The following is a 26,511-nucleotide window of genomic DNA, read 5'->3' as shown; positions in this document are numbered from 1 at the left end:
CTTCTCCAACACCACAGTTCAAAAGCATCAATTCTTCGGCGATCAGCTTCCTTCACAGTCCAACTCTCACATCCATACATGACCACGGGAAAAACCATAGCCTTGACTAGACGGACCTTGGTTGGCAAAGTAATGTCTCTGCTTTTTAATATACTATCAAGGTTGGTCATAACTTTCCTTCTAAGGAGTAAGCGTCTTTTAATTTCATGGCTGCAGTCAGCATCTGCAGTGATTTTGGAGCCCAAAAAATAGAGTCTAACACTGTCTCTACTGTTTTTCCATCTATTTCCCATGAAGTGATGGGACCAGATGCCAGTAGGGAAGGAATAAAAAGGGATCATGGAATGTTTCACATGCAGCTGCAAGAATATTTAAAACATTTTATTTCTTAAGCTGAATGGTGGGTATGTGGGTAGAAAGTGTTGCTTATATTATTCTTCTGTATGTTTTAGTCTCTAAAATGTTCCCCAAATAGTCTCTGATTCTAAAAAAAATATTAAAGGAGGTTGACTTACAGAAAGAGACAAATACCATATGATATCACTTATATGTGGAATCTAAAGTATGACACAAATCAACCTGTTTCACAAAACAGAAACAGACTCACCGACCTGGAGAACTGCCTTGCGACCTGGAGAACTGCCTTGCAGTTGCCAAGGGGGAGGGACTGGGGAAGGGATGGAGTGTGGGACAAGCAGATGTAAGCTAGTTTATGTGGGATGGATAAACAACACGGTCCCACTATGTAGCCCAGAGAACGATATTCGATGTCCTATGATAAATCATAGTAGAAAAGAATATGTATATTTGTATAACTGAGTTGATTTGCTATACAGCCGAAATTAACACAACATTGTAAATCAAACTATCAGTTCAGTTCAGTTCAGTCGCTCAGTCGTGTCCGACTCTTTGCGACCCCATGAATCACAGAATGCCAGGCCTCCCTGTCCATCACCATGCTTCAGTTTAAAAAAAGGGTTGATTGACTTAGTTCAGGCATTCCTTAGTAATGGCCATAACATTTTTTAAGTTGTGAAACAGAAATCTTAAAATTTCAAAATCTGTGTCATCCTACCAGTTTAGCAAGGGACTGAAATTGGGATAATGGATTATAACCAGGGAGGAAAATTTGGGGACAGTGACTTGCTGGATTTTCATGGACAGATTTGGTTTGGACTTTTAAATTTGAATTATAAATTTTTATTGCAATCAACAGAGAGTTTTACCATTTCCCTTAACCAGTTTTTTTTTCCCTTGCTGTTATAAAAGAGAAATGTAACTATACAACCTTTTTTATTACCAGAAGATTTCTTTAAGAAGAAAGAAGATTTCTTTAATCTTTAAGAAGATTCTTAATTGTAGGAACATTAGAAGCTGATATTTAGAAGCATTATGCTTTGATTTAAAGGTGATAATGAAATGCATAGATAATCTTTGAAAGTCTGATTTTCATGGTCAGTGAATTAAAATGGAAAATATCTCTTATGAAATTCATGTGCCTCATGCACAGGAATAGAAGTGATTCCCCGTTTGAAAAACCAAACAGTTTAGACTACTGAGAGCTTTCAAGGTCACATAAAGTTCAGTCAAAAGGAACACAGTTTTTTTTTTCTGGTTGTGTTTTTGTTCTGTCTTTCTATCCTTCCCAGTTCTGACTCCTTTTCTATGGTTCCTATTTAACTGTGGAACATTAACTAGCTCTCAAAAGAGCTTTGTCTTTGAAGTCTTCAGGTCAAATTGAAGATGTCAGGTTTTGTATGATTTCATTTTAAGCTGTTTGTTAATTTTCTAGTAAGAACAGGGAAGCCTGTTAGAACTCAAAGCCTTTTCATGGGAGGAGCCTCAGTGGGAGTTGATCTGGGTGTATCGCTAACTGATATATTGAGTAATATAAGAATGTCACTTCCACTGTAGATTATGTGTCTATAACTTGCCATTATTGTCATTATATCAGTTTGTCGTAAGGGTCATTACGAAGATTTACCCCCCTATTTTAAAAGTGTTTTTTCATGCCTTCACACTTGTAAAGTCACTTCAATATTTCTTACTGTTTCCATCCAACCAACTCCCACTCATTTGCGATGGTGTGCTGGCATCATCTGTAATCTCTTGTTATGTCACAACTGAAGTAAAAGCACGTTGTCAGGGTGCTGACTCAAGAGTTTCGTTACTGAGGTTATTAGGCTGCTTACTCCAGGTTTTGTTTCCTGAGTCCTGGGTTCCAGAGAGTTTTTCAGCTGACTTATCTATTTATTTATTACCTTGTTTGAGCCAAAATTCTCTGAGCTCTTACTTGTCAAGTGCCTGGGTGGGATAGCAGTGAGTGGCAGGCAGTTTGTGCCTAAAGCTTCTTTCCGTGCCTGTAGCCTGAATCATTTTCTGCTGGCTTGAATGGACATTTACTAAGCATGAAAAGTTTAAGAATAAGAATTTCAACTCAGTGGAAAAACAGCCCCAAGCAGTTTTGTTTATAATGGCACATAGACGTCTCAGAGTTCCCGTTTTTAACATCTTTAATGAGTTGACAGTTGCTGACATCCAGCACAGGGAGAAAGTAAGACACTACTCTTGAGCATTCATTGTAATGTTTGGTATGAGCACTATCCCAGGGCACTTTTTTGCTTTTAGGGAGACTGTGTAATGCAGGTCTGTTTTCTGAGAGGTTTACTTGGGACTGAGAAGATGAAAATACGAAACAAGAAAGAAGTTTATGGTTTAGATTTTTAAAATTTGCAGAATTGTAGTATGTTGTAGAACAAACTTTACATACTGAATCTTATCTGGGACATAGGATGAGGGGTTTGAAAGAACACATCCTGCTGATTTAAGTATAAATCATTGTCACTTCCTTAGTTGTTTTTGGTCATTGAAGCTCTTACAGATGGCTATAATGCTATTCTTTTCTATATGTAAATTTCTATAATCCGAGTCAGGTTATGAAAAATGCGTTTTTTTTAGTTTGACTTTCAGTTATTAAAAGTATAGCTGGTCCGTATAAACTTAAGTATAAGTTAAAGCAAGCAGCAATGGTACCTGTCATAAGTGCTGGTTGGAGAATTTTAGGGGCTGCTATGGGATAATGAGAAAGGTGAGAGAGCAAAGCTGGGAGGAGAGCCTGCTTTCAAAGGAAATATTGTGACTCAACAGCCTAGACTTACATCTTAAAAAAAAAAACAAAAAAACACAAAAAACGAAAGTGACAGACTGAACTGAAATGACCCAAGGCAATATTATGGACCATGACTTGGAGGGCCATGGGAAGTTCACTGCCAAATTTATCCCTACAACTTCTTTTTAAACCTAATCTAAAAAAGAAATAACCACAAAGTAGTTATGCTGAATTCATATGCAGCATGACTTACTGAGAACATTTTGATATATACAGTATTTGTTCAGTGGGTAGAAATAATAATCAATCCCTTAAATTTTAGAGTTCATACAAGGTTTTTGTATATGTTATTATCAATTGGTGGCTTATAAGCACCTTGTAAGGTGGGCAAAGCTGATATTTTTCTTCTCATTTTACAACTAAGGCAAATGAAACTCAAAGAACTTAAGTGAATTCTTGATGTTTTATGGTTAATAAAATTTCAAATCTAATTTTTTTCAGACCCAGTGTTGTTTTTACTACACTCTGAAACTCCAATACTTTGGCCACCTCATGAGACGAGTTGACTCACTGGAAAAGACTCTGATGCTGGGAAAGGTTGGGGGCGGGAGGAGAAGGGGACGACGGAGAATGAGATGGCTGGATGGCATCACCGACTCTGTGGACATGAGTTTGAGTGTACTCCGGGAGTTGGTGATGGACAGGGAGGCCTGGCGTGCTGTGATTCATGGGGTCGCGGAGAGTCGGACACGACTGAGCGACTGAACTGAACTGAACTGAACTGAGCCTCTCTTTCCTGGAATTTCCAAGAACAGGCATTTCTAGGAATATCTGTACTGTTTTATTGAAGAGGCCTAGACTTGTGAGAGATCCACATGGAATGCATGTTGACTCAATACTTGGAAACAGTGTATCTTAGACAAATGACTTAACCTTTAAGAAATTCAGTCTTCTTATTTGAAAAATAAGAATAATATCTACCTGGATGAATTAGAATGCTCTTAGCATCCGAAAAGTAGCTGAATAGCTTACTTCAATGGGCTTAAGCAGGAAGAAAATGTAACTTCTAAAACATGAAGTTCAGAAATAGGGCTGGGTCTGGTAGTTGAGTCAGCAGCTTAAAAGTCAGCCGAATCTGTTTCCTTGTTATTGTTGTGGGTGACTGCCCTCAGTCTGGCTTTCTTAAGAGTCAGTTGCAAGGTGCCTTTGGCCATTTCAGACATCAATCTAACTTAGCTATGCCGAGATCTGAGATGAGAGAAAAGGAGGCCATCTCTTTCTCTATCTTTCTCTTAGGACTAAGAAAACACTCATAAAAACATCTCACACATTCCTTACATTTCTTTATGCTTCCAGTATTTCATCATCAGCCCAATGCTACACAAATCACTAGCAAGGAAGATAGTTTGATTACAGATGGTTTAGACTCATCACTTTAGAATGCTCTGTTTGAGGGATTAAATGAAGCAACATATGTTCAAGCCTTGGAATTTAGTAAACCCTTAGAGTTATATCCTTAGTATATAATATGTGAAAATATTTTATATTTCTGCATATAATGTTATACTTATGTTCAAAGCAGATATTGACTAGATTAATGGATACTGATTAGATTCCTTGTCCCTAAAATGTTCTTGAGTTTTTTTCTCTTCTTTCTGAATCTAGCTGACCATTTTAGCTAATGAGAGAAAAGAGAGTGTGTGTATTTTTAACATAGGACTTGATAGAATTTCATATACCATAGTTATTGTGGAGTCACCTGGGATAGGCAGTGATCGCTTGAAATCATACTTGAGTTTAGAGATGATGATATTCTCATTCTTAAGGGGAGATAGAAGTCATTTTTCAAACTTTGAAAGGAAATTGGGTTCTGCTCTATATTAACATAATTAGGTCTCCCCTGTTGAAATGCCAAAAACATCCATAGCTAGGAAACTAAAAGCATTAAGTCTGTTTTTAGCATTTATGTGTTCATTTTTCCATAGTAGCTTGGGAAAGAACAGAGAGCTTTGCCTTATCAGCTGATTTTGTTTTACGTCAGTGACAGTGCTATTCAAACAGTGATCGTGCCTAATAACTGTTTAGTTTGTACATTATTAATGCGGTTGGCTTTACTTAGGAAGAGTTATGTAACAAACCAACTGACATACAAATAAACACCGATGTCTGTTTTCCATTTGCCAGATTTGCCCTTTTTGTTTTATCTTGGCTATGAGATATCTTTCTTTATGTTATCTGTATTTCTGCTACCCTCCTAACCCCCCAAGTTTGATCTCACCATTATTCTACTGACATCATTTTCATTTAGTCCTTGGTTGTATCTACTAATCGAATTTCCCAAATTTGGATGATTTTTATCCTCAGAACACAAAATCTGAAGAGTTCTTAATAACTCATCAAGACACCCAGCTCATTGATGTCCAGGGGTTGAGGGCTCTTAAGGAACCAGCAATTCCAAGATGACCTGGAGACCTGGGGAGAACACACCATGTACCCACAATTGCTTTGTAAACAAGCAACCTGGTACATTGGTCTCATGTCTTGACCTTGATTTAACACACCATTCAACAGATGACAGATTGTGGCATGACCAAGTTGAAGTCCAAGAATGATAATATTTAACAAGTCACTGGGAGATTTCCTAATTGTGTCTTACAGGTAATAAGCACCTAAGGAGAGAAACTAAGGCTTGCTCTCTGTAACCAAGTTGTCAGAGGGATGAGTGAGAGAGAGAATTGGATGTTTGCCTGGCATTATGATGAAAAGGAAGAAGCATTTGGAAGAACAGTAGTGATTTTGCTTGGTGAACCAAAGCAGTTTTTTCCAAATCTAGCTGACTGTCAGAACTGCTTGAGGAGTTTTTCAACAGTGCAGAGTTCTCTGTCTCTGGAAATTCCGTTTACTGGATGCATTTTATTGAATAGCTAACCCATAATTGATAATATTTCTATTCTTTTTTAATCAAATATTTAGACTTTCCCCGGATTTTGCTGCCAGTTCCTTCTTCCTAAATGTTTACTGTTCTTGGTATCCTTAAAGATTAAGTTTAAACCCTTGGCCTTACCTCCTCTTCAGAACTTCCCCAAATCTATCTCCTCCTGTCTTCCTAGAGTTCTTAGAGTATGGGTTTTGCATTTTAATTTAAGAGAATTGGCAGTTATTGAAAGGATACACTTAGATTGGTCATAAACATTTGAAAACTATTCACTCTCAGGAGCAATCAGATAAGTGCCCATTAAAATCCTGAGCTGTGCTCTCTTGTTATTATCAGTTAGCAAAAATGAAAATAGATGAGAATATTTTGGCATGAGTACAATGTAAAAATCTCTCTCTTATGCTGCTCTTGGGAATGTGAATTGGTAAGACCTTTCTGGAAGGCAGTTTGGCATGACGTATCAAGAACCTTGAAATAATTCATGTTCTTTCAGTTCAGTTCAGTCGCTCAGTCATGTCCGACTTTTTGCAACCCCATGAATCACAGCACGCCAGGCCTCCCTGTCCATCACCAACTCCCAGAGTTCACTCAAACTCATTTCCATTGAGTCGGTGATGCCATCCAGCCATCTCATTCTCTGTCGTCCCCGTCTCCTCCCACCCCCAGTTCCTCCCAGCATCAAAGTTATATCCTTTGTAAACTATCCAAAAGAAATAGCAGATATGGAAATAAAGATATGTTTACAATGCACACTACGCTAAATTTTATGGTAATGAAAAACTGGAAGAAACAGTAGGGAAATTGTTAAACGGGAGGATATCCTCAAGTGATGGAATATCATTCATTCAAAGTTGTGTGTTTAGAGGGTTGATGGTAGTAGCAATATACATAAATAAAGCTTACCATTTTAACCATTTTTGAAGGTATGATTCAGTGGCATTAAGTACATTCAGAGCGCTGTGCTTCCATCACCACTCCCTGCCCCACAACCTCCTCACTCTCAAAACTCAAACTCTATAACCATTAAACAATTTTGGATTCCCCTTTCCCCCAGCTCCTGGCAACCAGTATTCCACTTTCTGTCTCTATGAATTTGATTACTCTAGGTATCTTATACAAGTGGAATCATACAGTATATATCTTTTTTGTGAAAGTCTTATTTCACTTAGCATGACATTCTTAAGGCTCATCCATGTTGTAGCAATGGGGCATCCCTCATAGCTCAGTTGGTAAAGAATCTGCCTGCAATGGCAGGAGACCCCGGTTTGATTCCTGGATCAGGAAGATCACCTGGAGAAGGGATAGGCTACCCACTCCAGTATTCTTGGGCTTTCCCTGTGGCTCAGCTGATAAAGAATCTGCCTGCAATGCAGAAGACCTGGGTTCGATCCCTGGGTTGGGAAGATCCCCTGGAGAAGGGAAAGGCTACCCACTCCAGTATTCTGGCCTAGAGAACTCCATGGACTGTATAGTCCGTGGGGTTGCAGAGTTGGACACAACTGAGCAACTTTCACTTTCATGTTGTAGCATGTGTCTGAATCTCCATTCTAAAGGCTGAATAATATTCCATTTTATGTACATTGTCTTTACCCATTCACCTGTCAATGGCCATTTGTGTTTGTTTCCACCTTTTAGCTATTATGAATAAATATTATGAACGTGGGTGTACAAATATCTGTTTGAATCCTCTGTTTTCAATACTTTTGAGTATAAGTCCAAAAGACAATTGTGGTTTTATTTTTTTTTTAATTTATTTATTTTTTATTGGAGGCAAATTATTTTACAATATTATATTGGTTGGTTTTGCCATACATTGACATGAATTCGCCCCGGTGTACACGAGTTCCCCCTCCTGAACCCCCCTCCCACCTCCCTCCTCCTTTTATCCTCCCTCTGGGTCATCACCGCACGCCAGCCCCGAGCATCCTATAACATGCATCGACCCTGAACTGGTGATTCGTTTCACATATGACAACATACATGTTTCAGTGCCATTCTCCCAAATCATCCCACCCTCACCCTCTCCCACAGAGTCCCAAAGACTGTTCTATACATCTGTGTCTCTTTTGCTGTCTCGTATACAGGGTTATCATTTACATCTTTCTAAATTCCATATATATGTGTTAGTATACTGTATTGGTGTTTTTCTTTCTGGCTTACTTCACTCTGTATAATAGGCTCCAGTTTCATCCACCTCATTAGAACTGATTCAAATGTATTCTTTTTAATGGCTGAATAATACTCAATTGTAGTTTTAAATAAATATTTAATAGTAACATGCATCATGATATCATATGAAAATTTTAAAAACAGGTTATTAAAATAACATGATTCTTGTTTTTGGAAAAATATGTACATAGTAAAAGGACTGAAAGGAGATAGCTAGAATTTTGACTTTTTAAATTTTTCATCCTGACTTTCCTATTACAGTAAAATTATATACAGATAAGTTGTGTGAATTGGAGAGGGTTTCCCTGTCTCCAGATCAAATTAACAGAGTGATTCAGCACTAATTTTTGTCTCCTGCTGTCTTGCTTTACTTCTGAGTTATTTTGTGAGTGATAATTTCAGAAATATCCCTAGAGATGTAAAGCTCCGTGAAATTCTAATTTAATTACTTGTATGTCTTACAGAATCACAGCTGTTAAATCACAAAGGTGGAAAATGACAGCTAAACAGAAAGAACTTTAGCTTAGTTTCTTCTGTGGTGGAAAATAGATGCTCTTTAGCTAGAAACAATTGATTCAAGAATATTTCCTATATTCTTTACTTGGTTGCACATCTCAGTACAAATGTAAAAAGTGAGCTAAGTTCTTATTCTAAAGACTCATGACTCTATTAACAAGTACTTAGCTTTTTTAGAGCTAGTTGCAATCAGGTGACAAATACAATGCTGATATAAGGCAGTCTTGAACAAAAATCTGTTGCTCTGAAAGCTTGGACAATAACTTTGCATCTCTTCAATGTAATAATAAATTGAAGATTACAAATTATTTATCCTCTTTCAACACATATTTAGTACTAAGTAGAAAAAAATCAACAATAGTGTAAATAACATTAGTTACTCAAATATACTGCCTAGAATTTTCTTGAGATGTCTGTTGCCATCCTTAAGATTTGTTTCCTTCATGAAGTCTTAATTTAGCTTCATGCTAAGTTGCTTCAGTTGTGTCTAACTCTTTGCTGCCCCATGGACTATCACCCACCAGGCTCCTCTGTCCATGGGATTCTCCAGGCAGGAATCCTGGAGTAGGTTGCCATGTCCTTCTCCAGGGGATCTTCCCAACCCAGGATTGAACCTGTGTCTCCTGTAGCTCCGCACTGCAGGCAGATTCTTTACCTCTGAGCCACTGGGGAAGCCCTCTAATCTTTTCATTGCTATATTTTTATAGTTTTATATTATTAATCATTGTTTATATATTTCTTTGTGTAAGGTCTCACCTACTGTTCATGTTCATTTATCCTCTTGCTAGTTAAACTGTAAAGTTTTCAGTGACATGAAACATCTTTGGTGCATTTTTAAAAACAATTTTATTGATCTGTTTATTTATTTTTGGCAATGCTGGGCCTTCATGGGTGCGGGCTTTCCTGTAGTTGCTGGCGAGCAGGGGCTACTCTCTAGTTGCAGTGTGCGAGCTTCTCCTTGCGGTGCTCTCTTGCTGCGGAGCATGGGCTCTAATGCATGCGGGCTTCAGTGGTTGCTACAGGAGGGCTCAATAGTTGCAGCTCCAGGACTCTAGAGCTCAGGCTTACCAGTTGTGGTGCAGAGCCTTGGTTTCTCCGCAGCATGTGGGATCTTTCCAGAGACTGAACCCTCGTCTCCTGCATTGGCAGGCAGATTCTTTACCACTGAGCTACCAGGGTAGCCCTCTTTGATTCATTTTTATGGGCACATCCAGTGGTACTTTCATGCCAGTCTTTTAAAAATTTAGTCTCTAATAAGATTGATCAAGTACATTTTGTGACAAACACCATTCTTTCCAAGAGTATATCAATACCTGTTTCTGTAGTGTATAGCATCCAAACTTTATTTTTAATGTAAAAGCAGTTCTCTCTATTTTTATTTCTTGTTATTATTTTTCCTATTTCACCCAATTCCTTTTTAACTTAAAAACCAAAGCCAAAGTAATGAAAATAGACTAAAAGTTTTTTTTTTTTTTAAACGCACACCAAAGAGTAGGCAAAGTTATATAGAGATGAGGGCTCAGGTTTAGAATCTGGCAGAAGTGGGTAAAGTTCCTGCTCAACCACTTTTAAACTGCATGACTTAGTATTTCCATTCTGCAGAGTTCTGATTATTAAACTTGAGAGAATCCTCCCTGCCGTAAGGAGCTGTATAAATTAGAAATATCATGCTTGAAGTGTCAAGTGCAATGCTTGTACCTAGTAGGTGCCCAGTCATGAGAGGCAGCTATTATTTTTGTGTCTTTTACTATCTGGTGGTAACCACAGCTTCCTGTGGTAGAGAATATCATCAGTGCTCTATTGTATTGTTAGAAATACACTGTCCCTGTTCATAGGAAGGTTATATGTCTCCACCCCATGATACCAGGTTCTGATTTGTATGTTGGCTGATGCTTTTTATCAGCAGAAACTTTAAAAGACGTCATTTTTCCTTAGCCATTTTCTAGAGAAAGCAGCTCCTTCAGGCTAGGTCTCAGAGGGAAAAAAGTGTCAGGCAGAGCCGAGCCAGCTGATGCAGAAATTGGCAAGCCACTGGGGTTTGTTGTTGATACTTCGCACATTTACGCTAAAATGACTGATACATCTTCTTCAGCTGCAATGGATTGTTTCATTATTTTAGCCTCCGTATGCATTCTTCTTGGGGCTTCCCTGGTACCTCAGCTGGTAAAGAATTTGCCTGCAATGCAGGAGACCCCAGTTTGATTCCTGGGTTGGGAAGATCCTCTGGAGAAGGGATAGGCTACCCACTCCAGTGATTCTTGGGCTTCCCTGGTGACTCAGACGGTCAAGAATCTGCCCGAAATGCAGGAGACGTGGGCTTGATCCCTGGGTTGGGAAGATCCCCTGGAGGAGGGCATGGCAACCCACTCCAGTATTCTTGCCTGGAGAATTCCACAGACAGAGGAGCCTGGCGAGCTACAGTCCATGGGGTTGCAGAGTCAGACACAATTGAGCAACTAAGCACAGCACGTGCATTTTTATTAAGTTTGAATTTAAAGAAACAGTGAAATGATAATACATATATGGAAAGTTAGCACCAAGGGACACAGATACATCAGTGATAAGGATTAACATGCTCTTTAAGCTTCAGTAATAGCATGAAAAATGAATCATACGCCGAATTTTCAGAGGAGGCTGTCCTCTCCCTAATCATAAAGGAGTTTCTCATATAAGTAGGCAACAATGAAAACTATACAGACCATATCTTTAATATTTTTATTAAATAGTACATTCTAGTAACATTAAAATAGATTGTGGTGAAGGTGCTATGCAGTTCAGTAATGTGGTCTATAGCAATAGCTCTCTGGGCTTATGGTTTTATCAAGGTCAGGATTTAGACTACTAAGGAAGTGAAGAGATTATTTTTTATATGACCTGCTGTATTTATCACTTGTCACAGCCTGGCTCTTGGTAAGAGGTGGATGCAGGTTTTCTTCATGCAGCAGGTATTTTGAAATCACCTGCAGTGGGTCAGGCTCCTGCTGAGTCAAGTGCTGAAGATTTAGTTCTCAACAAGACTGGCAAGGCCCCTGCTGTCAGACTGCGTACAATATGAGAGATAGATGGTAATTTCAGATTGTTATCAGTTCTGTAATAGTCATAGAACTATTGTTTGCTTTCTTATTGTTTCTTGTGTTATATTCATCTGTGAATTTCAGGAAAATTTTCCAGTTCTCCTAAGCTGCCATATTTATTGGCTTAAGGTTGTTCCAGATATCCGTTTACTTTCTTTTTAATGCTTATATACCCTTGTGTGTTAAATCACTTTGGTCGTGTCCAACTCTTTGTGACCCTATGGATGTAGTCCTCCAGGCTCCTCTGTCCATGGGTTTCTCCAGGCAAGAATACTGGAATGGATTGTGCCCTGCAGTGGAGGATCTTTCAGACCCAGGGACTGAAACCACGTCTCTTAAGTCTCCTGAATTGACAAGGCGGGTTGTTTTTTTTTTTTAAGTAATTAATTTATTTTTTATTGGAGGCAAATTATTTTACAATATTATATTGGTTGGTTTTGCCATACATTGACATGAATTCGCCCCGGGTTTACATAAGTTCCCCCTTCTGAACCCCCCTCCCATCTCCTTCCTCCCTTTATCCTCCCTCTGGGTCATCCCCGCACGCCAGCCCCGAGCATCCTATAACATGCATCGACCCTGAACTAGTGATTCGTTTCACATATGACAACATACGTGTTTCAATGCCATTCTCCCAAATCATCCCACCCTCACCCTCTCCCACAGAGTCCCAAAGACTGTTCTATACATCTGTGTCTCTTTTGCTGTCTCGTATACAGGGTTATCATTTGCATCTTTCTAAATTCCATATATATGCATTAGTATACTGTATTGGTGTTTTTCTTTCTGGCTTACTTCACTCTGTATAATAGGCTCCAGTTTCATCCACCTCATTAGAACTGATTCAAATGTATTCTTTTTAATGGCTGAATAATACTCCATTGTGTATATGTACCAAAGCTTTCTTATCCATTCGTCTGCAGATGGACATCTAGGTTGCTTCCATGTCCTGGCTATTATAAACAGTGCTGCAATGAACATTGGAGTACACGTGTCTCTTTCAATTCTGGTTTCCTCGGTGTGTATGCCCAGGAGTGCGATTGCTGGATCATATGGCATTTCTATTTCCAGTTTTTTGAGGAATCTCCACACTGTTCTCCATAGTGGCTGTACAAAAGCTTCTGCACAGCAAAGGAAACTATAAGTAAGGTGAAAAGACAGCCTTCAGAATGGGAGAAAATAATAGCAAATGAAGCAACTGATAAAGGATTCATCTCCAAAATATACAAGCAGCTCCTGCAGCTCAATTCCAGAAAAACAAATGACCCAATCAAAAAATGGGCCAAAGAACTAAACAGACATTTCTCCAAAGAAGACATAAAGATGGCTAACAAACACATGAAAAAATGCTCAACATCCCTCGTAATCAGAGAGATGCAAATCAAAACCACAATGAGATACCATTTCACACCAGTCAGAATGGCTGCTATCCAAAAGTCCACATGCAATAAATGCTGGAGAGGATGTGGAGAGAAAGGAACCCTCTTACACTATTGGTGGGAATGCAAACTAGTAAGGCGGGTTCTTTACCATTTGGACCACCTGGGAAACTTCCCTAGTGTCTCTGATGGTAAACAATCTGCCTGCCTGCAGGAGACATGGGTTCAGTCCCTGGTTCAGGAAGATCTTCTGGAGAAGGGCATAGCAACCCACTCCAGGATTTTTGTCTGGAGAATTCCACGGATAGAGGAGCCTGGTGGGCTACAGTCCATGGGGTTGCAAGTAACACTTAATGCTTGTAGGACCTATACTAATGTCCCCCTTTTCATTTCTCTTTCTCTCTCTGATGAGCAGTCTATCTAGGAGTTTATCAATTTTTTTGATCTTCCCCTTTTGACACTGTTCATTTTCTTTATTGCACATCTATTTTCTACTTCATTGATCTCTTTTCTTTATTATATCTTCCTTCTGCTTTATTTTGGACTATGTGCTGTTTTATTTCTAGATGGAAGCTTAGAGCATTGATTTTTTTTCACCCTTGCTGCTTTCCCAGCATATGCATTTAAAGATAAAAATTGTTCTGCATCCCAGAAGTTTTGATGTATTGAACTTTCAGTATTGTTTAGCTCAAATACCTTTTAATTTTCAATGTGAATCCTTGAATCTTGGCTTATTCAGAAATAGGTTTACAGATGTATCTTTCTTGTTCTCTAGTTTAATTCTACTGTAATCAGAGGTGCCTTTATAGCCCCGGAAACAGTCCACCATTGTTGGGTATACCGTTCCACATAAGATAGTTCGATTGACTTGCTTAATCATAATATTCAAATCTTCCACATCACTGATATTTTTTGTCTAGTTATGCTTATGTCTTGCAATTCATTTTCTATTTACTTCATATTTTCTTCACTTTCTATTTATTTCATATCTGTGTTTCTTTAGTCCTCCATTCCCCCATTTTTTCTATTAGTTTAGTGTTGCATTTTATACTCTATTAACACTTTAGTCATAGTAAAGAACCTGCCTGCCAACACAGGAGATGTAAGAGACTCAAATTCAATCCCTGGGTTGGAAAAGTCCCCTGGAGGAGAGCATGGCAACCCATTCCATATTCTTGCCTGAAGAATCCCTTGGACAGAGGATCCTGACAGTCTATAGTCCATAGGGTCTCAAAGAGTGGGTCATGACTGAAAGAGCTTAGCGCACGCATGCACACACACACACACAATGCTCTTTATATTATCCTTTTAGGGGTTCCCTAGAGATGACCATCCACATCCTTGACTCTTAAAGTCTACCTTACATTTGTATTTTACCACTTCCTTAGAGAGGAGAGAGACTTCAGCCATCCAGTCGCTCAGTCTTGTCTCTTTGAGACCCTATGGACTGCAGCACGCAAGGCTTCCCTGTCCCTCACCAACTCCCAGAGCTTGCTCAAACTCATGTCCATCGAGTTGGTGATGCCATCCAACCATCTCATCCTCTGTTGTCCCCTTCTCCTCCTGTCATCCCAATCCCTCCCAGCATTAAGGTCTTTTCCAATGAGTCAGTTCTTCACATCAGATGGCCAGATTATTAGAGTTTCAGCTTCAGCATCAGTCCTTCCAATGAATATTCAGGACTGATTTCCTTTAGGATTAACTGGTTTGATTGATTGATTTCCTTTAGGAATGACTGGTTTGATTGACTGATTTCCTTTAGGATTGACTGGAGAGAAAGTTAAAGCAGAATAAATATTCAGTAGTTTTAAAATGGCTAGTATCTTCCCCTGATAACTCAGTTGGTAAAGAATCTGCCTGCAATGCAGGAGACCCTGGTTTGATTCCTGGGTTGAGATGATCCACTGGAGAGAAGATAGGCTACCCACTCCAGTGTTCTTGGGCTTCCCTTGTGGCTCAGCTGGTAAAGAATCTGCCTACAACACAGGTTCGATCCCTGGGTTGGGAAGATCCCCTGGAAAAGGAAAAGGCTACCCACTCCAGTATTCTGGCCTGGAGAATTCCATGGGCTGTATAGTCCATGAGGTTGAAAATAGTCAGACACAACTGAGCAACTTTCACATTCACTTCAGTACTCTTTCTGATGCTCTTTTTGCAGTTCAGTGATTCCAGATGAACTCACTATCCTTTAGCCTGAATACTTGTAATACTTTTTGCTTGCAGATCAGTTGGCAACCAATTCTGCCAGTTTTTGCTTATTTGTACTTCTTTTTTTTTTTAATCACTCTAAATATGTCATTGCATTATCTTTTGGCTTCCATAGTTTGTATTACAAAGTCAGCTATCAATTTTATTCCATAGTTTGTATTGCAAAGTCAGCTATCAGTTTTGTCAATAAAATTGCTATAAAATTGCAATAAAATGCCTCCTTTGAAGGTAATATATCTTTATCTCTGGCTGATTTTAAGATTTTCCCGTGTCTTTGATTTTAGCATTTAGGCTGTGCTTATTTTATTTTATCCAACTTGAAGTTGAGCTTCTTGAATCTGTGTGTTAATGTTTTCGACAGTCTTGGAGTATTTTTGGCCTTGTGTCGTCAAATACTTCTTGTGTTCTGTATTCTCTCTTCCCTCTTCCTAGGGCTACCGTGATACATATGTTAGACCATCTAACTGTGTCTTATATGTCTCACATTCTGTTGTGTCTTTTCCCCTCCCTTTTTCTGTATATTGGCTTACAAACTTTTTATTGACGTTTCTTTTTTTTCTTCACCAAATCCATCTTGTCCTCTGTCTAGTCTGCTATTAAACCTATGCAATGAATTTTTATTTTCAGGTGTTACATATTTCAGTTCTAGACTGCTTGATTCTCTTTATTTTTAGATTCCATCTCTAGGTTGAAATTGTCTTTTCCTTCATTTTTCCCCACAGTTTTCTTCACCATGTTTGTAATAATGATTTAAAGTCCTTGTCTACAAACTCCAACATATGAATTATCTGTGAGTCAGGTCATCTTGTCTGTTTTGCTCTTTTGTTTATTGGTCATTTTTTCCTGATTCTGAAGTTCTCATAACTCTTTATTGTATGCCATACATTTTATATATAAGAATTATTGAGATTAAGAATGATTTTATTTTCTCTCATAGAAGGTACTCACTTCCCTCTGTTAGCCAGACATGGTGAGGAGCTGATGACCTCAAAAACTGCAGTTGAGTTGCGTTGGTCTCGCTTTAAGTTTTGTTTACCGTCTGTCTCTGTTTTTGTCCCTGCTTCCTGATATGACCACCCTCAGCTTTTGATTGAGAACCAAGCAGGGCTCTATCTTCTTATCCCTTGTATACTGTAAACTGCCCTTTGGAAATTTGAGTTTGAGTCTTTATTCTCTTACATTGTATAGCTCCAAACTTTGGAGGAGACTGTCAGCTATTTGTTGTAGGCTCCTGCCTCTAGTATTTACTTCTCAGTTCAGTCCAGCTCAATCGCTCAGTCGTGTCCGACTGTTTGTGACCCCATGAATCACAGCACGCCAGGCCTCCCTGTCCATCACCAACTCCCGGAGTTCACTCAAACTCATGTCCATCGAGTCGGTGATGCCATCCAGCCATCTCATCCTCTGTTGTCTCCTTCTCCTCCTGCCCCCAATCCCTCCCAGCATCAGGGTCTTTTTCCAATGAGTCAACTCTTCGCATGAGGTGGCCAAAGTATTAGAGCTTCAGCTTTAGCATCAGTCCTTCCAATGAACACCCAGGATTGATCTCCTTTAGAATGGACTGGTTGGATCTCCTTGCGGTACAGGGGACTCTCAAGAGTCTTCTCCAGCACCACAGTTCAAAAGCATCAATTCTTCGGCGATCAGCTTTCTTCACAGTCCAACTCTCATATCCATACGTGACCACTGGAAAAACCATAGCCTTGACTAGACGGACCTTTGTTGGCAAAGTAATGTCTCTGCTTTTTAATATGCTATCTAGTTTGGTCATAACTTTCTTTCCAAGGAGTAAGCGTCTTTTAATTTCATGGCTGCAGTCAGCATCCGCAGTGATTTTGGAGCCCCAAAAAATAAAGTCTGACACTGTTTCCATTGTTTTCCCGTCTATTTCCTATGAAGTGATGGGACCAGATGCCATGATCTTTGTTTTTTTTAATGCTGAGTTTCAAACCAGCTTTTTCAGTCTCCTCTTTCACCCTCATCAAGAAAGAGGCTGTTTAGTTCCTCTGCTTTCTGCTATAACAGTGGTATCATCTGCATATCTGAAGCTGTTGATATTTCTTCCAGCAGTCTTGATTCCAGCATGTGATTCATCCAGACTGGCATTTCTCATGATATACTCTGCATATAAGTTAAATAAGAAAGGTGACAATTTTTCCAATTTTGAACCAATCAGTTGTTCCATGTCTGGTTCTAACTGTTGGTTCTTGTCCTGCATACAGGTTTCTCAGGAGACAGATTAGGTGGGGTCTGGTATTCATATTTAATTCTTTTTCTTAGTGTAAATCCATAGATATAGAAATATTATGTCAATAGGTATGCATTGCTTTTTATGACATTTTACACTTTTGATAGATATTGGCAAATTTCTGCCAAGAAATAGTATATTAATTTACTTTTCAATGTGTGAGAATTCCTACTTCCTTAAGACTTTCTCCTCAATATGCATCTTATTATGGAGTGGTTTGAGCCATAGAAAATATAAATTACTAATTTATTAGAATCTATATTTTGCTTAAAGTATTTTAAATTGTATTGTTTATGGTAACAGAAAAACAGATCTACTCTCATTTAATTTTTTCAGTTTGGTTAGTTTGGCACATAGGAAATACATATCAGTATTTATCGATTGATTTAGGATTATCTTGCTTTTCGCATCTTCCTTTGAATATATTAAGAGAATTTTTCCATGTTTTTTTCTTCCAGTAAAATTGAAAAATTTATTTGTTGAAAGATATTTCATATATTGATATGAATTGGTAGAAAGTATAAATTACTGGTAAAAAGAAAGTTATTAACTCCTTTCTTCTCCTGTATCTTTTTTATTTGGACTTTCTACTTGCCTCTGAGAAAACACAAAGACCTTTGGATTTTGTATGAGTCTAAAACTTATAAATCATGTCTTTCCTTGATTTGATCTGCTTTGGATATCAGCCATCTGGGTTACATGGTTTTTCCTCTTTAGATTTGGTAAACTCCTGTAATTCTGTAGAGGAAAGAAATTCTTCTTAACCATCAGTAGTGATGCAGTTGAAAATATTTTTTTCTTATTCCACATGCAAAACTGTTCAAGCCAGCTAGTTAAAGTTAATACTTGAGTTTTGTTTCTTCTCAGAGATACTTTTCCTGATTAAAAAGTAAGACCCTGAAAAGGGCACATGATTCTCAATATTCAGAAGATATGTACTTATCCTTTTCTTTTGAAGTTTTCCTTAACATTTTAAAGTACAGAAAATTTCAATTATGTATAATAGCCGAGAATGTACTCTAATGTACACCACTGTGCCCACTGCCGTTTTTGCAATTCCCATCTTTCATTTTCAGTTAATGATTTTAATAAAAATGCTTTTATCTTGGAATTTTAATGTGTTTTCCTAAGTATCTCTTTATTGTATCATTAAACATTTGTTCACTAGATATTTAGTCTTTATATTTTTCTCAATCTGGTTTTTTAAAATAGAGATTTCATTTTTCATGTTTGTCTCAGTTTTTATTAGTTACTAGGCCGTTTATGTTAATTTTGGTCTTCTTCATGCTCTTAAATGAAATAATATTGAGTATTATTGCCTGTTAAATGATGTAGCTGAGGGGACCCTTGAACAGAACCTACGAAGTGTTACCTTGAAAATATAGTGGATGCATAAGCACTGAAGACTTTTCAAATGTTGAAGCATTTTTAAAGGTAGATAGATTCATGCACATCTAGAAAATGGTTCTCATTCTCTTTGAGCAAAAACTAGTATGCACACACACCATCTCTGTTTTCCTAATTTCTTATTGCAACTGACATTCTTTATTGTATTTCTGTATCACTCTTACGAAAGTGATTGTTTCAGTATGTTATGTAGATAATATTCCTGATTGCTTTGTGTATTGTTTTTACTTTTAGTACTTATAAAACTTTTCAAAAAACCACTTAACAAGTATGCACAGGGTTCTTATCTTTAAATTTTCATTGTTTATACATGCTCGCGTGCACACACACATTCTCTCACATTTCTGGAAGACTGTTGAAGAGAGGATTATTTTAAAGACTGGAGCTGCTATGGTGAGGCTGAGTTAAGTGGGCGGAATGCCATGTTGCTGAGGGTGAGGGTATGCAGTTACTTAAGCATTAAATCCTAATAGCACACTAGATTCTGGGGTGAAGGCCAGTGGAATATTTTTACTTGCTCAGGCCTTGGAGTTATGCAAACAGAAACTATTGCAAACTCAGAGTTTCATGATTGAGAAAGTAAACTTGTACATTTGTGGGTTTTTTTTTTATAGGTTCAAAAAGGCATTTGAATCAGAGCCAACACTACAGTCAGGAATTAATTATGCGGTCCTCCTCCTGGCATCTGGGCACCAGTTTGAATCTTCCTTTGAGCTCCGAAAAGTTGGTAATTACAGCTTGATGTTTTACATGGAATTAAGAAAGTGGATCCAACTCAGTGCAAAGAAAAAGGATCTTTCATAGATAGTTCCTTTGCTTTCTGTCTCATCTGACTTCCTGAAAAAAAGAAATTATATCTCCTTATTTAATGTTTCACGCTATTGTGCAGAATCTTGATATTGGGATGTAATTAGGTTTTTAATTTATTTCACCTGATTCTAAAAATCCCCTAGTTGATATTTTTTTATTCCCTCTGTGTGTGTGTTAGTCTTTCAGTCCTGTCCAACTCTTGGTGACCGCGTGTACTGTAGCCCGCCAGGCTCTTCTATCCATGGGATTCTCCAGATGAGAATATTGGAGTGCATTGCCATTTCCTTCTCCAGGGGTTTTTCCAGAGCCAGGGATCCAACTCAGGTCTCCTGCACTGTAGGCAGACAGTCTTTACCTGCTGAGCCACCAGGGAAGCCCATTCCTTCTCAAACTCGTATTAGAAATAGGGGCTCTGCATTTAGCCCACAACTCCCAAATAAGGTAGTGTTTTATGGAACAACAGGAAAGTTTCCTATTTTAGATTAATTTTGTTTTCCTGGTGCTTAAAAAAAAAGAGGGAAAGAAAGACTTCTGATGCTTCCTGTTCGTGTTTCTCATGCACACCTGCCCTATGACCTCAGTGTTGTTACTGGTAGAGCCTCTCAAGACCCTCGAACAACAGGTTAAGCAGATGGAGTCTTGGCAGTGACTAGTCTCCTCAGAGACCATCTCTGAATTGTAGTCATTGATAAAATGTGTTTTCGTCCCTTTTATCAGTGGACATTGTCTTACATACTGACCCTTCTTTGGAATTTTTAAAGATTAGGACATCTTAAGTGAATAACTTTTGTGTGATTTCCTTACTTCTTGCTTTGATAATGTTTTTAAGGTTCTAGATACTGAATACTGTGTAAGGTAGTCAAATTTTTTATCTCTTGAATGTTGAACTGTCTTTTTGCAGAGAACCTTTCCAATTCTCATAGGAGTTTTTACTGCAGACAGAAATGTTTTTCCATGGTTTTTGTAGAGAAAAAAAAATTGATCTTAGTGAAGCTGTGAATTATATGTAGATGAAACTTTTCCTTTAAGATTTCTAACTGGAGAATGTTTTTAATCTTTCATAAAGAAAAAATGAGCCCTGGGTGTTTTTTTACACTATTTGGGAAGGGCTAATTAAATAACCATATGTAATATTCTGGGAAATCTTTGAAGGCAAGTAAAGTTTGAGTATTAAATTCTTTTTAAAAGCCCAGACTAAAAGAATGATACATGTTTATCACTGCCGGATTGCAGTGGTATTCAACGCACAAAGTTTTATTTGAATTCATTTTTTTTAAGCTGGAAAATGAAATCAGAAAAAATACACTGCAATGTGTACTTTTCAGAAATTATCATAATAAAATTCTCCATCTAAAGTTATTTTTAAAACTCTGTACTGATCCTTATGTATTGAGCTTCCCTGGCTCAGACAGTAAAGCATCTGCCTGCAATGTGGGAGACCCGGGTTCGATCCCTGGGCTGGGAATATCCCTTGGAGAAGGAAATGGAAACCCACTCTAGTACTCTTGCCTGGAAAATCCCATGGACGGAGAAGCCTGGTGGGCTGCAGAGCATGGGCTCACCATATTAGTGTTGTAAAATGACTTGTATTACTCTGTTCTTGAACTTGAGGTTGAAACCTCCAGATCATTACAGAAATTGACATTGATTTGCATGTGTCGGTAGAGCTGTAACATAGTGGTTTGAAATGTACCTGTTCTAAATTCTCTTTTTTAAGTTAAATGTAGATTAAGATAGGCATCACTATTCTAAGGGAGTAGATCTTAAGTGTTCTCACTACAAAAACAAATGGAAATTATATGACATGATGGAGGCATTAGCTAATGCTATAGTGATCATTTTGCCAGATACAAGTGTATCAAATCAACACACTGCACATCTTAAACTTATACAATGTTCTGTCAGTTGTCTTTGAAGAACTGGAGGGAAAAAAAGGATGGTCAGCACTCTGAGGTCTAAGGAACTGTGATTAATGGAACTTTGTAAAGGAAATGCACTTCAACTTTTTCCGGGAAGAGCTCATTCATAATACACGTTGAACAAGCATTTGAAAGCACATGAAGTTGAATTTTAATTTGGAAATTACAAAACTTACACAGACTTAAAATATGACTTGACAATGAATTTTTAGTTCCCATAAAAGCTAAATTTTAGGCTTCTAAAATTGTGATATACACTATAAAATGTATGTCCTCAAATAACTGAAAGGGGGCTTCCCAGGTGCTCAGTGGTAAAGAATCTGCCTGCCAATGCAGGAGACATGGGTTCTATCCCTGGGTCATCCTCTAGAGAAGGAAATGGCATCTTACTCCAGTATTCTTGCCTGGGAAATCCCACGGAAAGAGGAGCCTGAAGGGCTAAAGTGTTTCATTGGTGTTTGTACTGTTTAGAACTAGAATTTGGAAACAACCACATCTTTTATCTTTATCCTTTTTTCAGCTTCACAAGACTTAAAATTAATAATCAAGCTTAGCTAAATAAAAGATGTTTCTCCTGTGTTCTGTGGAATTTTCAACCATGAGATACTTTATGAGATGATGATGTAATAAGAGAACAGTGTGTTTGGAATTGAGACAAACCACTATTTGAATCTTGTTTTCAGGGAGCCCATAAAAATAAAATTTGTGTTACTGAATATAAAAATCCATGACTCTAAAAGGATAATCAAGAAAAAGAAGTCAAAACAAAAATAAAATCCATCACCAACCACAAAACAACTCATTTGCTGTCTATGGAGGTGACCAAATTCTCAGAAAATTTAAAATTATAGGGAACAAAGTACAGTAGTTTCCCTTCCTTTTAAAGGGATACTATAGTTCATCCCTGGAGAAGGAAATGGCAAACCACTCCAGTATTCTTTCCTGGAGAATCCCATGGATAGAGGAGCTTGGTGGGCTACAGTCCATAGGGTCTCAGAGTCAGACTTGATTGAGTAGAGCATAGATCATCTAGTTGAGGAGGTAAAGCTCTTCTTAAGATATGCTACATACTAACTGTATATTCTTAAGAACGTATTCTTTAAAAGAATGCTAGCTGATAAAGTAGAAGGACTGATAAAACTGATAACAATAGTGATACTAAAATAATGATTCTAAAAAGGATCATCAATTAGACCTAACACCATTAGGATTTTTTTAAATTTTCATTTGCCATATTTACATGAAACCCAAGCTCACCTACAAATTGCTTACCAATCACAAAGGAACAATGCACGCATACAATTCATTATATACATCCCCTCCAGGGGTCCAGCTGTCAGTGATCCACCCAGCATGGCCTGATGGCTGGATGTTTGCCAGCTGATACAGAGAATGTGAAATAAGCTGCGTCTCCTGTGAAATGTTGTTGTTCAGTCGCCCAGGCACGTCCGACTCTTTGAGACTCCATGGACTGCTGCACACGCCAGGCTTCCCTGTCCTTCACTATCTCCCAGAGTTTGCTCAAACTCATGTCCATTGAAGCAGTAATGTCATACAACAGTCTCATCCTCTGTCACCCCCTTCTTCTTCTGCCCTTAATCCTGTGAAATAGTCTCACCAAAAATGTTTAACCCAGGCCTTAAGATTTAACAGTTAATAGAATCACAGTTGGATAGAGAAATAAGTCAGACAACACCAAGAAATGCTGTCAGCCAGATCCAGAAGGTGAAGACTTTCTACAGGACTCCCTGCCTGGTCTCTTCAAAAAGTCAATGTCATGGAGAAAAGTGTGGGTGGATTGGTTAGGTTAAAAGACATTTCAGTTCAGTTGCTCAGTCATGTCCGTCTCTTTGTGACCCCATGAACCGTAGCACGCCAGGCCTCCCTGACATCACCAACTCCCGGAGTCCATCCAAACCCATGTCCATTGAGTCGGTGATGCCATCCAACCATCGCATCCTCTGTTGTCCCCTTCTCCTCCTGCCCTCAATCTTTCCCAGCATTAGGGTCTTTTCAAATGAGTCAGCTCATTAGAGACATTTTAAAAAATGCAATTAATGATCCCTGTTTGGATTCCAGTTTGAAAAAACAAAGAGAACAGCAACAACAAAAAGCTGTTCAGTTCAGTCGCTCGGTCGTGTCTGACTCTTTGCAGCCCCGTGGACCGCAGCACGCCAGGCCTCCCTGTCCATCACCAACTCCCAGAGCTTGCTCAAACTCATGTCCATTGCATCAGTGATGCCATCCAACCGTCTCATCCTCTGTCGTCCCCTTCTCCTCCTGCCTTCAGTCTTTCCCAGCATCAGAGTCTTTTCCAGTGAATCAGTTCTTTGCATCAGGTGGCCAAAGAAATTTGTGGAACAATCAGGGAATTTGAATCAGGACCAGATATTAAATAATATGAGAGAATTATTATTTTTATTAGGTGCAATTCAAATGCAGCTTCCCTTGTTGCTCAAACAGTAAAGAGTCTGCCTGCAATGCAGGAGATTCGGGTTTGATTCCTGGGTTGGGAAGATCCCCCGGAGAAGGAAATGGCTACCCACTCCAGTATTCTTGCCTGGAGAATCCCATGAACAGAGGAACCTGGTGGACTATAGTCCATGGGGTCGCAGGAGTTGGACACGACTAAACCGCCACCACCAAGGATTTGGGAACATGAAATCAGTTACTATATCTAAAGACCTGTTCCACCAGTTTCCGTGGAGCACAGAGTGCCTCATTCCCCACCCTGTATTCCCCTCAAGGGTTGTCGAAGCTCAGCAGCACAGGGTTCAGTCTCCACAGAAGTAGATGTCAGATGCCCTTGTTGTTCAGTTGCTGACAGGCGTTCAAAAAAATGCTCAAACAGAATGTGTAGAATTTTTATACTATGACACAATATTTAAGGGTGAAATCTGTAGTTTTATTTGAAATGGTTAAGCCGAAGTATTCAGGGAGATGAAGCAATAGTAAAATGTTAGCAGTTGTTGAAAATGTGATCATTGTAGTATTTTTCTACTTTGATGTATGCTTGGAATTCATCACAATGGAAAGTTAAACTGGTAACAATCTAACCTCCACTGGGGCTGTGCGACCTTCAACAAGTTGCTCAATATCTCTCAGCATTTTTTTTTCCATCATTGCCAAAGGGACTAATCTTTAACTGATTGTGTTGTTTTTCAGTCTGGGAGAAGGCAATGGCAACCCACTCCAGTACTCTTGCCTGGAAAATCCCATGGGTGGAGGAGCCTGGTAGGCTGTAGTCCATGGGGTCGCGAAGAGTTGGACACGACTGAGTGACTTCACTTTCACTTTTCACTTTCATGCATTGGAGAAGGAAATGGCAGCCCACTCCAGTGTTCTTGCCTGGAGAATCCCAGAGACGGCAGAGCCTGGTAGGCTACCATCTATGGGGTCGCACAGAGTCGGACACGACTGAAGTGACTTAGCAGCAGCAGCAGCAGTTGAGTCTAACTCTTTGCGACCCCGTTGACTGCAGCATGCCAGGCTTCCCTGTCCTTCACCATCTCCCAAAACTTGCTCAAACTCATGTCTATTGAGTCGGTAATGCCATCCAACCATCTCATCCACTGTTGTCCCCTCCTCCTCCTGCCTTCAATCTTTCCCAGCATCAGGGTTTTTTCTAATGAGTTGGCTCTTCCCATCAGGTGGCTGAAGTATTGGAGCTTCAGCATCAGTCCTTCCAGTGAATATCCTTTAGGATTGACTGGTTGGATCTCCTTGCAGTCCAAGGAACTCTCAAGAGTCTTATCCAACACTATAGTTCAAAAGCATCAATTCTTTGGTGCTCAGCCTTCTTTATGGTTCAACTCTCACATCCATACATGACTACTGGAAAAACCATATCTTTGACTATACAGACGTTTGTCAGCAAAGTAGTGTCCCTGCTTTTAATACATTGTCTAGGTTTGTCATAGCTTCTTCCAAGGAGCAAGTGTTTTTTTAATTTCATGACTGCGGTCACCATCCGCAGTGATTTTGGAGCCCAAGAAAATAAAGTCTATCACTGTTTCCATTGTTTCCCCATCTATTTGCCATGAAGTGATGGGACCAGATGCCATGACCTTTGGTTTTTGCATGTTGAGCTTTAAAACTGCTTTTTCACTCTCTTCTTTCACTTTCATCAAGAGGCTCTTTAGTTCCTCTTTGCTTTCTGCCATTAGGGTAGTGTCATCTGCATACCTGAGGTTATTGTTATTTCTCCTGGCAATCTTGAGTTCAGTTTGTGCTTCATCCGGCTCAGCATTTCCCATGATGTACTCAGCATATAAGTTAAATAAGCAGGATGACAATATACAGCCTCAATGTACTCCTTTCCCAATTTTGAGCTAGTCCATTATTCCATATCTGGTTCTAACTGTTGCTTCTTGACCTGGATACAGGTTTCTCAGATAGCAGGTAAGGTGGTCTGGTATTCCTGTCTCTTTAAGGATTTTCCAGTTTATTGTGATCCACACAGTCAAAGGCTTTAGCATATCAATGAAGCAGAAGTAGATGTTTTCCTGGAATTCCCTTGCTTTTTCTATGATCCAACAGATGTTGGCTACTTGTTCTCTTGTTCATCTGCCTTTTCTTTTTTATTATTTTTTTTTATTGGAGGCTAATTATTTTACAATATTATATTGGTTGGTTTTGCCATACATTGACATGAATCCGCCCCGGGTGTACATGAGTTCCCCTTCCTGACCCCCACTCCCACCTCCCTCCTCCCCTTATCCTCCCTCTGGGTCATCC

The 26,511-nt window shown here is 38.9% G+C and overlaps 1 protein-coding gene across 2 annotated transcripts in view; it reads left to right on the top strand.

The window, feature by feature from the left end:
- MAP3K5 (mitogen-activated protein kinase kinase kinase 5) overlaps positions 1–26,511 on the top strand; it is a 229,799-nt gene that overhangs the window by 96,730 nt on the left and 106,558 nt on the right. For both annotated transcript variants that reach the window (XM_088840777.1, XM_055432817.2), the window contains one exon: positions 19,660–19,772. In XM_088840777.1, the coding sequence (XP_088696903.1) occupies positions 19,660–19,772 (113 nt within the window). The remainder of the gene's footprint in view (positions 1–19,659; positions 19,773–26,511) is intronic.

Source organism: Moschus berezovskii, chromosome 10 (assembly GCF_049115385.1).
Source record: "Moschus berezovskii isolate FMDL1 chromosome 10, NW_MosBer_1.0, whole genome shotgun sequence".
Lineage (NCBI taxonomy): Eukaryota > Metazoa > Chordata > Mammalia > Artiodactyla > Moschidae > Moschus > Moschus berezovskii.
The sequence above is the reverse complement of the archived record's forward strand: the minus strand, read 5'-3'. Positions and strand labels throughout refer to the sequence as shown.